Source organism: Agelaius tricolor, unplaced genomic scaffold (genome assembly GCF_023055355.1).
Source record: "Agelaius tricolor isolate 1412-34295 unplaced genomic scaffold, bAgeTri1.0.p SCAF_16, whole genome shotgun sequence".
Lineage (NCBI taxonomy): Eukaryota > Metazoa > Chordata > Aves > Passeriformes > Icteridae > Agelaius > Agelaius tricolor.
In genome coordinates, this window is record NW_027269276.1 from 8,253,988 (window position 1) to 8,268,283 (window position 14,296).

At 44.6% G+C, this 14,296-nt stretch overlaps 1 protein-coding gene and 1 long non-coding RNA gene across 6 annotated transcripts in view; one reads left to right on the forward strand and one right to left on the reverse strand.

Moving 5' to 3' along the window:
- Positions 1-474: 474 nt before the first annotated feature.
- On the reverse strand, positions 475-6,331 carry LOC139596805 (uncharacterized). Its single transcript, XR_011681464.1, has 3 exons — positions 6,234-6,331; positions 5,283-5,557; positions 475-1,029 (listed from the first exon to the last, which is right to left on the reverse strand). It is a non-coding gene; the product is annotated as an uncharacterized lncRNA (long non-coding RNA).
- Positions 4,348-14,296, forward strand: part of ZFAND6 (zinc finger AN1-type containing 6) — a 36,543-nt gene continuing 26,594 nt past the window's right edge. Inside the window, exons 1-2 of one of the 5 annotated variants that reach the window (XM_071441336.1) lie at positions 4,348-4,503; positions 7,185-7,275. Coding sequence is in view for 1 of the 5 variants with exons in the window: in XM_071441335.1 (XP_071297436.1) it covers positions 11,438-11,439 (2 nt within the window). In the remaining 4 variants the exon portion in view is untranslated. Of the gene's footprint in view, positions 4,504-4,822; positions 4,966-7,184; positions 7,276-11,266; positions 11,440-11,512; positions 11,758-14,296 lie in introns of those variants that run through there. The other 4 variants (XM_071441337.1, XM_071441339.1, XM_071441335.1 and 1 more) reach the window with 4 other exon arrangements.

Here is a 14,296-nt window from a genome sequence, read left to right on the forward strand (position 1 = left end):
CATTCTGAAAGATGCTGAGCTGCCCGGCGGCTCCAGAGCACCCTGCCCTGGGGAACCCCTCCTCCCTGCCCAGGAAAGCCACGGAGCAGCCGCTTTGCTCTCAGCTTCAGCGGCTCCAAGGGCACCCAGGAGCTGCTGGCCCTGCAGTGGTGCCAGCCCTGTGGGCAGGGCAGCACTGACCTGGCTCCAGTGGCTGCGGTGGGCATCGTCTGATGCCTGGCATCTCACAGGTTTCAGCCATTAATTCTCATTCAACCTCTACCTGTGTTTTTACCTATAATCCCTGATGATCACTCAGTTTTCACCAGATGATTTTTTTTCTCCCATCCTCTGAGAGGCAGAAAAACATTTCGTTATTTTTAGGGATGGGCTGATGTCTCTGATTGGGAAACCAGTATACAGAAAACAAAAGCAGAGTATTAAAGTTTTGAACAATATGAGGCTTTTTTATTCCAACCATTTTCACAACAGGCTTGATGAGTAAGGCTCCAGAATGCCATACTTAAATGCCAAGAAATTGGATTTTCATTTCTGCTCTTCTTTTTTTTGATGAGAAATAGTCCCTGGGTTGTTTTGGAAAATGAATGCTGAAAGCTGGAAATCCTGATGGTAATTGATGTTTTTTCATTTCTACATGTGCATCTTTCTTGAAAACTATGTAGCATCAGCACAGTAAATATCCTTTATGTAATTTAAAAGTAAAATGCATCATGGAGCATGCTAATAGAGCTTGATGGTAATATCATATAAACAGAAGCATGAGGGAGTCTGAAAAAATCCTGGGCCAATTTCTGCTCTTGGCTAAAATCCTACAACCCCCTTGAAGTCAGTGGCATTCTGGGCTTGCAAAGCAAAATTTGGACTCTAATTCTGCAAATCTCTGAATGTGGGAATTGCAATGGAAAGCTGGCATTGCTGCTCATGAAAGCCACTGCCAAATAACTGCTGGGCCCAATTTCCAGTAGGCCTGGGTAGCTGAAACTCTAGTTCATCTTCTTAGGATAAGGCTTAGAACAGGGGTCAAAGTACCTGTGGATAAAAAAAAAACCAATGAGACTCAGAATCAAATAAAATAAAATTTAAGATTCATTTGTTCAAGAGAACCATGTGCTTATTTCTTTCTTATTTTTATACTCTGTCTCTCAGGAAGCAGGAGCTGATTCTGCTCTCAATAAACCTATGGTGAAAATCTCAGCAGAGTCAGGAGCTGCACACTGGGCCTGAGACAAGAAGATTAGAACTGAAATGATGTTAGCACTTAACACCAGATCCAAAGCCCACTGAGGTGAAGAAGAGACTTCCCATTTTCCAGCTCTGAAGATAAATCTACCTCAAAATGAATACATTACTAAGATTCCTCTAGTGATAGCTAAAGCTTTAGCAAAAGAAATAACAAGCCTCCGTAGCAGAAGCAAACATAAAAGGAGGCAAAGGAAAAGGTCCTCTGTGTTAGCAGATAGATTAAATGGATTTGGGAGAAGTGAGTAAAAATCAGAAGAAGCCTCTTTCAGAAAAATTGTGCCCATATTTTCTAAAGAGGTATATGAATAGATAGTCCTTAAAACCATGAAAATAAGTTGTGCTGGGGAATGAAGGTGATGGGAGCATTAATATATAAAAGCAGAGCTGAGTAATGTAGGTCAAGGAGAATAAACACCGTTCCAGTTGTGACGTTACAGAAGAGGAAGTAACGTTCACCGGTTAGCACTCACCATTTTGCCACACATCATCAAATCACTGGCACAGCTGGGAAAAACCTTTCACCTGGCTGTTTCAGCTTGGACCAGGATCTCCTGCCTAATTGTCTGGAGTTCTTTTGGACTTCTCTGTCAAAGCAAAATCGTGCCTGGTACAATGAAGTTGTTCCATGAGGAACATCCCACTGAATATCAGGCTCCCCATGCTTCAGGCAGTCCTGCGTCCTTAATTTTATAAAAATATTTTAATATATTTTTTAATATTACTATATATTTAAAATTTTTATATTCCTAATTTATATTATATTTTATATTTATATACCTATGTTTTATTTAAAAATAAAAACTATTCTGATCAACTTAAGGTGGACCAATAGCTTCCAACTCCTTCTCTGCAGTGGTCCACAGAAAACAGGCTTCTGTTTTCAGCTGCTGGCTCAGAATCACTTTTGACTTCTTCAGCTGATTTCAAAGCCAAGGATGCCCTTCTCTGGGTGGTTAACACCTTAGCCATTCCTCTGATTATACACTTCCCTTTTAATCCTTATCCTACTTGACTTCAGCAAGGTTTTTTAGCCTATCAGTACCTGGATGCTCAAATCAGAAAACTGAACACTATTCAATATTATGCTTTTCATTCACAGTGGAACAACATGTATGTGTAATTTTTAAATGCATCCTTTATTCTACCCCAAGAATAAACCTGGCCATCTCATTTGGGAATTTTCTTCCTCAGAGACAGCTTGACTACTAGCTTTTTTTAATGCAAATGGCATAAAACTTTGTGTTCCCTATTTTCCTAGAGTTTGTTTGCCTCTTCTGAGCTGTGGCAGCTTTTGACTGTACCAAACATAGTGATTCTGAATGCTCCAAAAGCCCCATTTACTCCAGCATTGTTGTTAATGAGTTTTCTCTTTTCAGCACATGAGAACTGACGAGTGTCACCCGCAACTTGAGTAAGATCACATTTGAACATTCTGCTGCTCCCCCTTGACATCTGATGCCACAACTTCACATTTGTTGCACCATGTGTTGCTGGTCAGTAACTGCTGGCAGGAGGTGTCTGTCTTGTTCACTGTTTGCATTTCCCTTGCACTGGCACTGCTGTTCTGCCAGCTGCTGTGCTGGTCACTCCCAGCTGCAGAACAATCGGCTGGCCTTTTCCCGAACACTGAGGATGTTGTGCCCTACTATTCTGCATTTATATTTCCAATGATGAGATGAAATTTGACACAAAGAAAGCAGTCCAAGAACAACCAGAGGGAATTAATTCAAGGTTTAAAAAAAAAATCATATTAAAAAGAGATGATCATGGAGAGGCTGGGAGGAATGCAATCATCACTCCCTGCAGCTCCTTATGATTACTGCCAAGACCATGAAAGTGCTCCAAATAATGTTGTGGTGAATGCTGTGATACCCACATGCAATGCAGGTCATCTTCTGCTCATGCAACCTGGCATTTGGAAAACCTATTGCATCAGCAAAGACAGCCAAGACTGAATAATCTCGACCAAAATAGCTGTAAAGCTATGCTAGCACTTCCATGCTGGTTGCCCCAGCATTTTCTAGTGTTGATCCAAGCTCTGATATTCAAAACAAACAAACAAACAAACAAACAAGGTGTTTTCTTCTCTTTTATTGCTTTTTCCAGGTTTATGGATCTACCTACTCAGCTCTCAATGTGGGTGATGGCAAGCTCCTAGCAATGAGAAGCCTCTGCTTGGATTTTATCTTTGCTGAAATCTTTATGTGTCCCCTTGCAATGCTTTCCTCTATTCAAAAGAAAACCCCAAATTTTAACTCTCTTCAGAGTACCCCTAGGAAATCAATGATCCTGATGGGCCCATTCCAGCTCAGTATATTCTGTGATTTTATGAAATGGAAGTGTGTTTAACCCAGCCTCAGCTTATCTGGCTGCATGACTGCACACTTGTCCTTCCCTCCTCCAAAACTCTCTGCAAGCTCCACTCACCTCCTGGCAGCTACTCCAGCCCTGGCCCGCTCCTCTCCCCTATCCACAGATAAAATTCTCCTTTTTTTGGGCTTGTTTCATGTCCCTGGAATCCTGTACTCCCCATCTGCTCCCATCAAGTCACTCATCATCCTTACATCTCACCTTTAAACCTCCCTGCATGGTATGGGCTGTGACAAGCAGGGAAAATATATTAAAAAAAAAAAAAAAGTAGCTATATCTATATATATCGGGTGTGAAGTGGAAATGGTGTCCATGTAAAGAAGCAGCAGCGGATTGTCTGAGAGCCCCACAAGGAGAGAAGAAAACACAAACAAGCAGGTGACATTATAGATAAGAAGAGACTCCAAGGGCACCGCAGGGCACAGAAGGCGATGGGCCTGTGAGGGACTGACCCCACACAGCGCCCTGAGCGCCCCACCAGGAAAGACCTTCCCCTTCACGAACCCGAAGGGCAGAGGGCGCATCTACGGATATTTTACAGAAAATGAATTTATTTGTAGGGCAGGAGTGCGGCCGCCGCCGCCCCAGCAGCCGCTGCCCGCTCGCCCTCCCGCCGCCGCGTTCGCCTCAGGTCACCCCTGCGGGCGGGGGGGCCGCGGGACGGGCGCTGTCCCTTTAAATAGCATTCCGTGGTTCACGTCGCCGCCGTCGCCGTGTAATAATTACTCGCGGGCCGTGGCGCCGCCCCTCGCTCCCCGCGGCCTCCCTGCTTGGGCTCCGCCAATCAGCGCCCGCCCGCGTCACTCTGAGGGCAACGAAACACGGAGAAAGGGGAAAAAAAAGTTTGGTGAGGAGCGAGCGGGGCCGGCGGGCGCGGCGGGCCCGGCGCAGGTGAGGGAGCGCGGCGGGGCCGGGGCGGCCGGGCCGGGGCTGCGGCGGCGGCTCCGCACCGCGACGGGGCGGGGGGACTGCGGCCGCCCGCCCACCGGCCCCGGCGAGCGGCGGAGGGGCTCTGGGGAGGGTTCCATCTTCGTGCCCCCTACCCCCGCACGCAGCGGGCGAGGGGCTGCGGGGCGGCGGCGGGCGCGGGGCCCGCGGCTCTTTCTCTGCCTTTTTTGGTGGTTCCGTCCTGCTCTCCCCACCCCCGTTGGGCGGCTGCGTGCGCAGGAGCCATCCCGGGGCAGAGGTGTTTGTACTCGTGTCCTTGGGTGGAAGGGAGAGGCAGAGCTGGCCCTCCGCCAGCGCTGCGCCCGCCGGGCCCGGCCCCGCGCCCTCTGCACGGACCGCGGGGTTCCGGCTGCCCCGGCCGCCCCAGCGCTCCCCCTGCCCGGAGCGGGCCCCGCTGCCCCTCGGGTGAGCCCAGTGCGGCGGGTTTGGCTGCTGGAGGGACGGGGGTGCTTGGGAATCAGCGTGCGCTTTGTGTTGTACCGCTCTTCTAGTTAAACTAAGGGTTAATTGTTTGCAAAGTCTGTCCTACTTTGGCGTTTTGCTTTATGAGAAGTTATTGTTGTTGTTTTGGTGTTCGCCCAGGGAGCCTGTGAGATTTAACCCAGCTTGCCTCCTAGGCTTTGCCAAAAGCCTGGAGTGATAGATAAAGGGTGTGAACATCCACTCGTGTTTCCACAGGATGTTAGGATTGGGTAACCTTAGAAAAGAAAAAGGGCAGTCACCTTACTGCTAATAACAGCAGCAACAGCGAAGTACACAAGCTTCCACCATATGTGCTGGTGTAATGTGGAGGCATTCGGCAAAACCGTGGTGGTTACTTCACCCCCTGCATGGATTGACTTCAAGAGCACCGTTGTGTTCTGCAGTCCATTCCCGGGTGTTTGTCCAGGCTTGTCCTATAATAGGTGTCATTGCATAAGAGTTACAAAGAGCGTGCCGAGCTTCTTTCACTCTTCTAAGGTTCTGTGCTCACATCTTAACTGTGCCAAACTCTACACTGAAAAGAGAAGGGCACAGCTTGGTAAGCTGCCCTGTGAACTTCAGCGAAAGGAAAAAAAAAAAGAAATCATTCTCTTCTTCCTCCTACTTACAAGAAAATGGTTTTGTTTGTCTTATGTAGTCTTAAATAATTTTTTTGCACAGAGTGCTAATCCTCTTCTGAGCTGTGGATGATGGTAAGTCAACAATTGAGGAAGTAAATATGTCAGTTCATTCCTTTGTCTCTTTCCGGTCTCTCCTGTAACTTTTGCAGCTTTACTCTTTGAATTTTATCTGATTTGTTTTTGTAGTGCTGAGGTACCTATTCTTTATATCAACAAACTTTTAGAACAAGGGAACTGGCTTTTTTCTGATCTGTCTTGTATTTTTCAGGCCAAAATAAATGTATAATGGGAGGATTTTTCCTCCCATGGTTCCTTATGGTACTGAATGACAAAGTCTGACATGTTAGTGGCATAATTCCTTGAGTTTATTACTTTGCAGATAGAGAAGATATTCTTCACTAGTGAGAGAACTCTCTCCTGTATATATTCATAGAATACCTCTTAAAATGTTTGTCTTAAAAACCTGTGAATCATGTTACATTTATTTTAATCTGTTACTATTTAACTTCTTGACTAATCATGAATTTATGGCAAAAATTAACAGAATTGTATATGACATAGTATACTTACAGGAGTGTGATTGAAGAATGTAAGTTTACATTTCAACTTCTTGTTACTTCATGGTCTCAGATGGCACATTCAAAACCTTAGACAAATAGCTTGAAAGAGATAGTGGCAAGTTATCAGAGGGAGAGTAACATTAACACAAACTACTGAAAAGTTGCTATGGTTACAGATAAAGGTAATCCCTTCTTTCTGTGAAAGTGTGTCGTTTTGTAAGAGCTATATTAATCAGTCTGATTTCTGAGAAAATTGGAAGTATACAAACTTCTGGTTCCATTTTCTTGGCAGTTAATTGCTATGCAGCTTTTTTTTCTTTTTATGCTGAATGGGCTGTGACTAGTAGTCAAGATACATCATTTGACCTACAAAGATTATTATAGATTACACATAAATGCATTTGGACCATGCTGAATTCAATGGAAACTGTAGTATGCTTATTTTTGCTCCACCCAAGAGATACCTGATATCAAGGAAGTATCTTTTAAAATGTCTAGATCCTTTTTCAAAGACTTTGGCTTGAGCAAGTGATGTGGCCCTCTGTCACCAGAGACCTTGGCTGTGCAGCTGTACAAGATATAATTCTGTGTTCTGATTTAAAAAAAAGAAAGAAAAAACATGCAACTAAATCACACACCCCCTCAAAAACCCCAACAGCCACCCCAAAGCAAACCTCTATGGCAGCTGCTGAGAAATTGGGACCTGTTAGGGGTATCCAGCTTTGTAGGCCAGGAGGCCACAGGGCAGGGACAAATGTTTCTGTTGAGGGCTTTTTGCCTATGTAGAAAGAGTTGGGGTTTAACATGCTGGAACTTTAATAATGTCTCAAGTCAGCTAAGCTTTGAGATAGCTGCTAAAACAATCCAGTGGGATGTGTCTGTCTGGTGTGTCTGTGCTGCTGTCCAGACAGCTCAGCAGAGCTCTCTGTATTTATCACATGCACCTCTTTGTTGTTTCCAGATCTGATTATTGCACTGCAGTAGTACGTCTGGGATTGAAAGCAGCAAGAGCAATCTCAGAAGTTCAAGATTACTGAAATCTCATCAGTCTGGTATGTTGTTCTCTTCAAACTCCTGGAATAGCAAGCAGAATTCTTTGTATGTGAGGGCCTCCTTAGTTACAGCTAAGGATAAGTTTCCTGCTAGGTTTCTAGGACCTTGGCTTTTCATCAGCAATTTCATTCTCGGGAAGTAATGTGCTACTAAGAACTATGAACTGTGTATTGTTGGGCTTCTGTAGAAGATTGTTTTTGGTAGTGGTGTTTGAAGCAGGACAATGAACCCAAGCTCTGGGGACCTTCAGTCAACATGCACTCTGAACTTGTTTTCATCTTGCTTATCCAGCTTGGAAATTCCAGGTACTTTTGCAAACTTTCAAAACTAAAACTAAAGTCAGGCTGGAAAGGAGTTACTGGTAGCAGTCTCCAGTAGCAGACTTTGCAGAGACTGGTGTATTGGAGAATACATAATATGAAAAGGAATGTTTGTCTCTTCACATAGGGATTTTTTTTCCCACTGCCTTTATGTAGACATGGCACTCATGAAATAATGGGGTTTTTTAGGTTTGATAAAAAATTTTATAATATTGTCTCAGAGTCACTTCTCAATTGCCAGAGTTCTGAAATTCCTATGCTAATGTACTTTTAAAATTGATATATTTTCAGAAATACACAGCAAGTTTGGGAACTATTGTTTATAAATAGGGTTACAGCATCTGAGGGTGTGAAAGGCATGGGAAGTTAAATATTACTTTGAAAGCTGTCTATAGTAATAAGAAAAGCTAAAAGTCTGAACTATAATAATAATAATAATAAATAAAAAATTCAGCACATGCTGTAGTGCAGACATCATTGACAACCAGAGGGTAAAGTCCTTTTCTCCAGTGCCAGTTCAGTGTGTGTATGCAGCTGATCAGTTTCTTTGCTATTTATTAACATGTACAGAATCTAGGAGGTGTAATGGATTTGGGACTGAAAACCAGGTGCAAAATAGTGAAGAAAGCTCTTGTGGTTCACACTGATCTGCTGGGACCTGGATTGAGTAACCGTCTCTTCATCTAATCCCTGAACAGCCATCACATGTGGCTTTTGATCACTACTATTCTTGTCTCTGTTTGAACTGGTGACTTACAGATGGAGGGCTCTGTTCCTGATCTCTTGAGCTGTCAAGTCTCCCAAACTTGCTGTCTTTTGTGTGTGTAAGATTACAGAACAAATGGCCTTTTAGCTGTCAAATGCTTTAGCTTTTACCATAGTCAAATGAGAGTCAGGTGCTCTCTTACTGTCCAAGTGCAAAGTTGGGTGGCAGCAAACTGATTTTTTTTTTTTTAACACTGCTGTGAAATCTTCCCTGCTTAGTGTTCTTGCAGCTGCTGTCTGTTGTTTTCCTTTTTTTCTGCACTGCTACAGATATTTTAATAGTAGCGAAGGCTTAACTTGAGCCTGAACCTTAAAATATGCTTGTGCCGTTTTTCCAGAATGTATGTGTGTTTAGAGGGAAAATAGAAGGCTTCTTGCAGAAACTGAGGCTGAAAATTAGGCTTTTTTATCCAGTTTTACTGTTTCCTTCAGCATGGGATAATGACTTGGATAGCAATTTTTTAATGTATGGTTTCCCAACATTTAGAAACAAATATGTTTACCTATGAATCAGTGACCTAAGGGTCAACCATGAATCGAGTTTGGAGACTCCACAGATGATGTGGGGATCTTCATTTTTATGAGGATAGCAAATTACTCTTGGGGCTTTCTTATTTAGGACAGTTATGGTGTGGGCATTTTTTGGTTTTAAATGAGGTGGGGTAAGAAAATCTGGGAGGCCAGTGCTGAGTTTGCTTTGCCATCCCCTTCTGCTCTGGGTAAGCCATACTCTTGCTCATCAGAGGCTTCTGCCAGCTCAGAGACTCAAGGCAGGTGGAAGGGGCTGATTAGCACCAGAGCTGGTTTCAGGAGTTGGCCAGACTGCAGGGCCTGTGGGGGGAAGAGGTGGGGAGGAAAAGGGATGGAACATCTCCCCTGTAGTGATAAGAGCTGCTAGTTGCCTGTGTGACAGAAACATGAGCTGAAGTGTGGGATGTTTGATGATAAAAATTATTTTTCATTGCCATTACAAGGTGGTGAGACTGCTGTGGTAGCAAACAGAACTGGAGACTTTTGGAGTAGTATATTTTATTTGGGTTTTTTTCCCCTCTTCTTTTAAAAGTATCCCAACAACAATGTTGACTATAGGGTTGTCATGTCTTCAAGCACTTGGCAGTTGGGTTGATATCATTTGTGACTTGTACTGCTGTTTCTATGGGCCTAAAGTTAATATGCTCTGAATTGAAGCTTTCCAAGGTTGGTTCCTGAGATACTTGAGGGCCACTTCATTGGTCTGTTTTGTTTGTGTGAGCTGTGTTCTTGGTTTTGATTGCTTAAATAAGGGTTGATCAAAAAAAGTGTCCTGCAAGTATGACCCCAGATCAGCTTCCAGCAGTGCTGGCTCTCACAGGGCACTGAATTCAGGTGCAAGGATTAAGGTCTGGTTCTTTCAGTTTATGTTTTTAGTATTGTATAAGTTTTAGTATTGTATAAGTTATGTGAATATTTTTAATTCTGTTCTTGTAGTGTTTCATACATACTGACTTATAACCAATTGCTGCTTTTCAGTTGTACTGGATTTGTGGCATGATAGGTTGCTTTAAAATAGGTAACACAAAATGTGCAATTTCATTGTTTTAGCAGAAGTAAATGTCCTTCCTGAAGGTGTTTATTTTGCTCTCTTTGGTGTATCACAGCTCAAGGGAGCACTTAGCTGTAAATATTTTCCTGGTGCTGTGTAGTATTTGCAGTAAAGCAGTGTGCTGGACTGCCTTGGACTTCATTAATCTGTATTAGGGAAGTTAAAACTTCCCTGTTTTGTGGTAATGGTAGTGGGTGAAGTAGGGAAGGCAGGCAGTTCCAGCACTGGGAAGGGTGACAAGAGCCAGAAACAAGTTTTTCCTCTCTGCCTTCGCACAGGACAAAAACAACCCCAATGTGCTTGTGCTGACAAGTGCTTTATCTTCCTCTGGCTTAGTATTTTTAGATATTTTACACCAAACACGTGAGAATATTTTATGTAAGGCAGCCTTGCTACCCTGATAAGTCTTGTGTAACTCTGATGATACTTGTGGGTGCAGGAGGGAACACTGACTGTGTTCTGGCTCTTCGCTGTGTTGCTTGTTAGGATGGGGCAAGGTTCGTCTCGAACCAGATGTCCTATCTGCACTTGTGAAATATTTGTTAAGCCTTGTTTTGATTTTACTCATCTTTCCACTGGATACTTGTGTTTCCACAAAGGAGAAAGAACCACTTCTAATCAAAAAGTCAGGTTTCTGTGTAGTCCCGAGAGGAAACTGTGCCATGAGAAACGCTGCTGTCATAACGTGACCAGGATCTTGCAAATTTGTTCAGTCAAGTGAAGCCTGAATAAGCACAAAAAGTTTCTGGCAGAAGCCGTGGTACCTTGTGGGATGGAGACAGTCACTTCCTGCGGAGCTCCTGCTGACTCATGCTTTAAATGGGTGGAAGTCTTTGGAACGGGCGACCCGATGTATTTTTAGCCGGGGTTACTAATTTATATCGTGTGCTCGGCCTCCCGGGGTAACTCCAGTCACCCTTAAAGCGCGGATGGGCTCCAAACCCACAGCTAATTTTATCCCAGAAGTGGAGCAGGCGGCAGTTGTGTAATTGCCGCGGCAGAAGCGTTCCCAGCCCGCCCGGGTGTTATCCTCTCTTCCAGCCCCGAGCCCCCGTTCGGGAGCGAGGCGCCGGGAGGGGTGGGCGCCCCGCGGGCACCGGGGTCCGTCCCGGCCATCGTTGGCGGGGTGCGCCCGCCCGCGGCTCGGGTTTGTCACGGCGGCAGCGGGGCACGGTCCCTTTAAGAGCGCGCGCCCGGGGTGCCCGAGCCCGCCCAGCCTAACCTGCTAGCGAGGAAAAGTTCTTTACGTGACGGACAGGCCGCTCAGCCAATCAGCGAGCGCGGCCCGGCCGGCGGGGCGGGCCTCCGCCGCCTCGGCCAATAGGAGCGGGAAGGCGGGCCCCGTGCCCACGGTAGGTTGCGCCGAAGTGCAGCTCCAAGTGAAGTTAATCTGGGGTGAAGCGAACAGAAAATTGTGGAGATCGTGTTGGTAGGAATTTTGCCGTTCTAATCGCGTCGTGTGGCGTCGTTCCGCCCTCCGGGGCAGCGGAGTTCATGTGCGTGGGGCTTTCCTTCGTCGTTCCGCTCTCTAATGATGGCAGGATATTAACATTTATGCAGGGAAGCAGAACAAAAGGGCTCTTTAGACAGGAAATAAGGTGCTGAGAGACTCAAACTTGACCGAGTTTCTTTTGTCATCTCTCGGCTTGCACCGGGTGTTCTGGCGTGGAAGAATCGAGCGGTTCCACATTATCTTATGGAGAAATGTTAATTCTAAAATAGCGAGGATAATGCTGCTGTTTTGGAGTTACACAATGTTACAGGAAGAGAGCTCGATTTTAACTCTAACTTCCCTGATTCTGATGAGATTGGAGGTAACTAATTATGACAGCTGCTGTGGGATTATTCAGTGATAGCATTTGCTCCAAGTCATTTGTCTTAAATTGTCCTTTGTTGTATCACTGAAGGCTGCTGTGCTGTTGTCTGTGTGTTTGTTCTTGATGAGAAGAATGTCTCGCAGGTCTTTAGCATTTAGAACAAAGATATGTAAAAACTATGTAAAACATGGCAATTTTTTCCTCAATTTTAATCAGTTTTGTAGGATGTCTGGGTCTGTAAGAGCTCTGATTACAAACACAGGCAGGAAAAATGAAGTGTTACTGCTCTGTGGTGCAGCTATTACCCTTCCAGCTAAGGGGAGGGGGGAAAAAGGGGGGGAGGATTTTCTTTTTCCTTTGGAAATGGTCTGAATCTCTTTGGAAACCTGTATTGCCTAATGGTAGCAGGTGTTTTATTTAAGGGAAGATTATTTTCAGTTTCTGCACCAGTTATATCATATATGGTATTTTTAGTGCCACTTTGTGGATCTGAAAGGGCTTCAGGAACAGGAAAAGTATGAATTAGCATGGGATAGGGTGAGAGGGAGGAGAGCAGGAAGTGGCGAGGCAGGAAACAGGGGGGGTTCTAATGAGAATGAAGACTTTCTTTTAATTGCCACCCTTTCTGTATTAGATGAGGCCACATACAGAACAAAGCTTTCAGACTGGGAAATCTATTTTCTTACTTCCCTGAGTACTTCCTGTTTTTATCAAATCACTTGGGTTGATACACAGCTGCTCCTGGGAAGTGGAAAGAAATACTCATGTCCCCAGTACTTGTTGAGTCTAAGAAGTTTGATGGGTTTTGTATGATTAGTCATGGTGATAGAAGAATGGATGTGAAAAATTGAGCAACAGTCTTTCAGATGACCGTGGAAAGCAATTGCTTAGACCTTTACTGAATGTAAACAAGTGTTGTTTTCAAAGTGTTCCTCATTCTTTCAGTTTTACATTGAGCCATTCTGTTTTCTCCCAAAATACTGGGTATAGATTGCTTTTTTTGTGTATATGTGTCAGTCTTGACACACTGGTGTCTTGCCATGGGCCAGTGGCTTATAGGTCTGAAATATTAATTTGCTCCTGCTGTCTTTATCTGTTTATGCCATTTTTAAATGCCCTGCATTGGATTTAAATCCTGAAAATACTATTTTAGAATAGGCAATGACTATATATGGTCTTTTAGTAGAGAGCTGGGGTAGGTTTCTTGTACTGGGTTTAAGATCAGGATACATAAGTGTTTAATACCTGGATATTAATTTCTTAACTTCCATGTGATGCTAGGCCTAAGACTAAGTGGCTGGATCAGGTGTATGAGGTGCAAGAAGAATACTAGAGTTAGCTGGTATTTTCTAAATACTTTCTCTAAACTGATGAGTATGTGTATTAGAATTACTAAAACTAAAGCAAGCCAACTAAAGTATTTGTGTTCTATTAAATATTACATTTAGCCAAAAACTGGTTTAATTTAGAACAAGATAAAAACTGAATACCTGAGGAACTTGGTTCCTGTTGCTTGATGACTGAGCAGCCATGTTTCTTGAGTCCCCTCTGGCCCCCAACTTAGGGAAGATGTATTATCTGGGACCACTTTGGCTGATTTATCCAACACAGGAGTGAAATGCTCAACTCTCTCGCCACATGTATACAGTTCTAATGCAGGCTGTTTGTAGAAAGCAAATCTGCCCTAAAGGATAAACATAGCACTTTGCTGGCACAGCTGCACAACTTCTGTATTCAGGCTACAGCAAATGTTTCTTGCCTGCATTCAAAGCCGTTGCTGGCAGGACCCGTGTTGTCCCCGCACGACGATTGGTTGTTCCAGCATTTCTTGTTCATAAAACCTTCTCCTGCACATGCTCCATCTGCACATCTTAAACACTGTGAATGTGTTGTGTGCTGTGGGATTTATGTGTCTGCTTCTGCTGCCAGGATGGAATATACATCTCTGATGTGAATAAGAGATTCTCAAAATCCACTGTAACCCTGTGTACAAAACACAGGACGAAATTTTATCTCCCCTCTTTGAGACAAAGGACATCTGTGCCTTACAGTCCCCCAGCTGCTGGTGGCACTGCCCAGTGTGAGGTGGGTGGCCCAGCATGAGCTGGGATGGTGTCTCTGCTCTCTGGTTCTGTTCAGTGCTGCTTGTGCAGGCTGTGTACCTGCCATGGGCTGATCTCTGTTAAATATCCCCCAGCCTTATGGAGGGCTGCTGTCCACCCTGAAACCAGGAATGTGGGCTCTGGGTCCCCCTGCCTGTCAGGCCCTCTCTGCCACACGTGTGGCCTCTGCACGCTCCCAGCAGAGTGGCTTCTGTGAGCACTGCAGGCACAGGCAGCTAGGCTGGCTCAAATTGTTCTGAACTCGTGGCTGGAGCCAGCCCAACTGGCTCTTTTCCCCTTCTCTTCCTCCCCCTGTTTCCCAAGTGGTTTAGGGATCATTTCTGCTAATTGCCCTGTGCCCAAGGCAGAAGGGAGGGGGGAGAAGAATAATGTCATCCTGGAATGTCAGTGATGCCCAAACAGGGACACCTGCC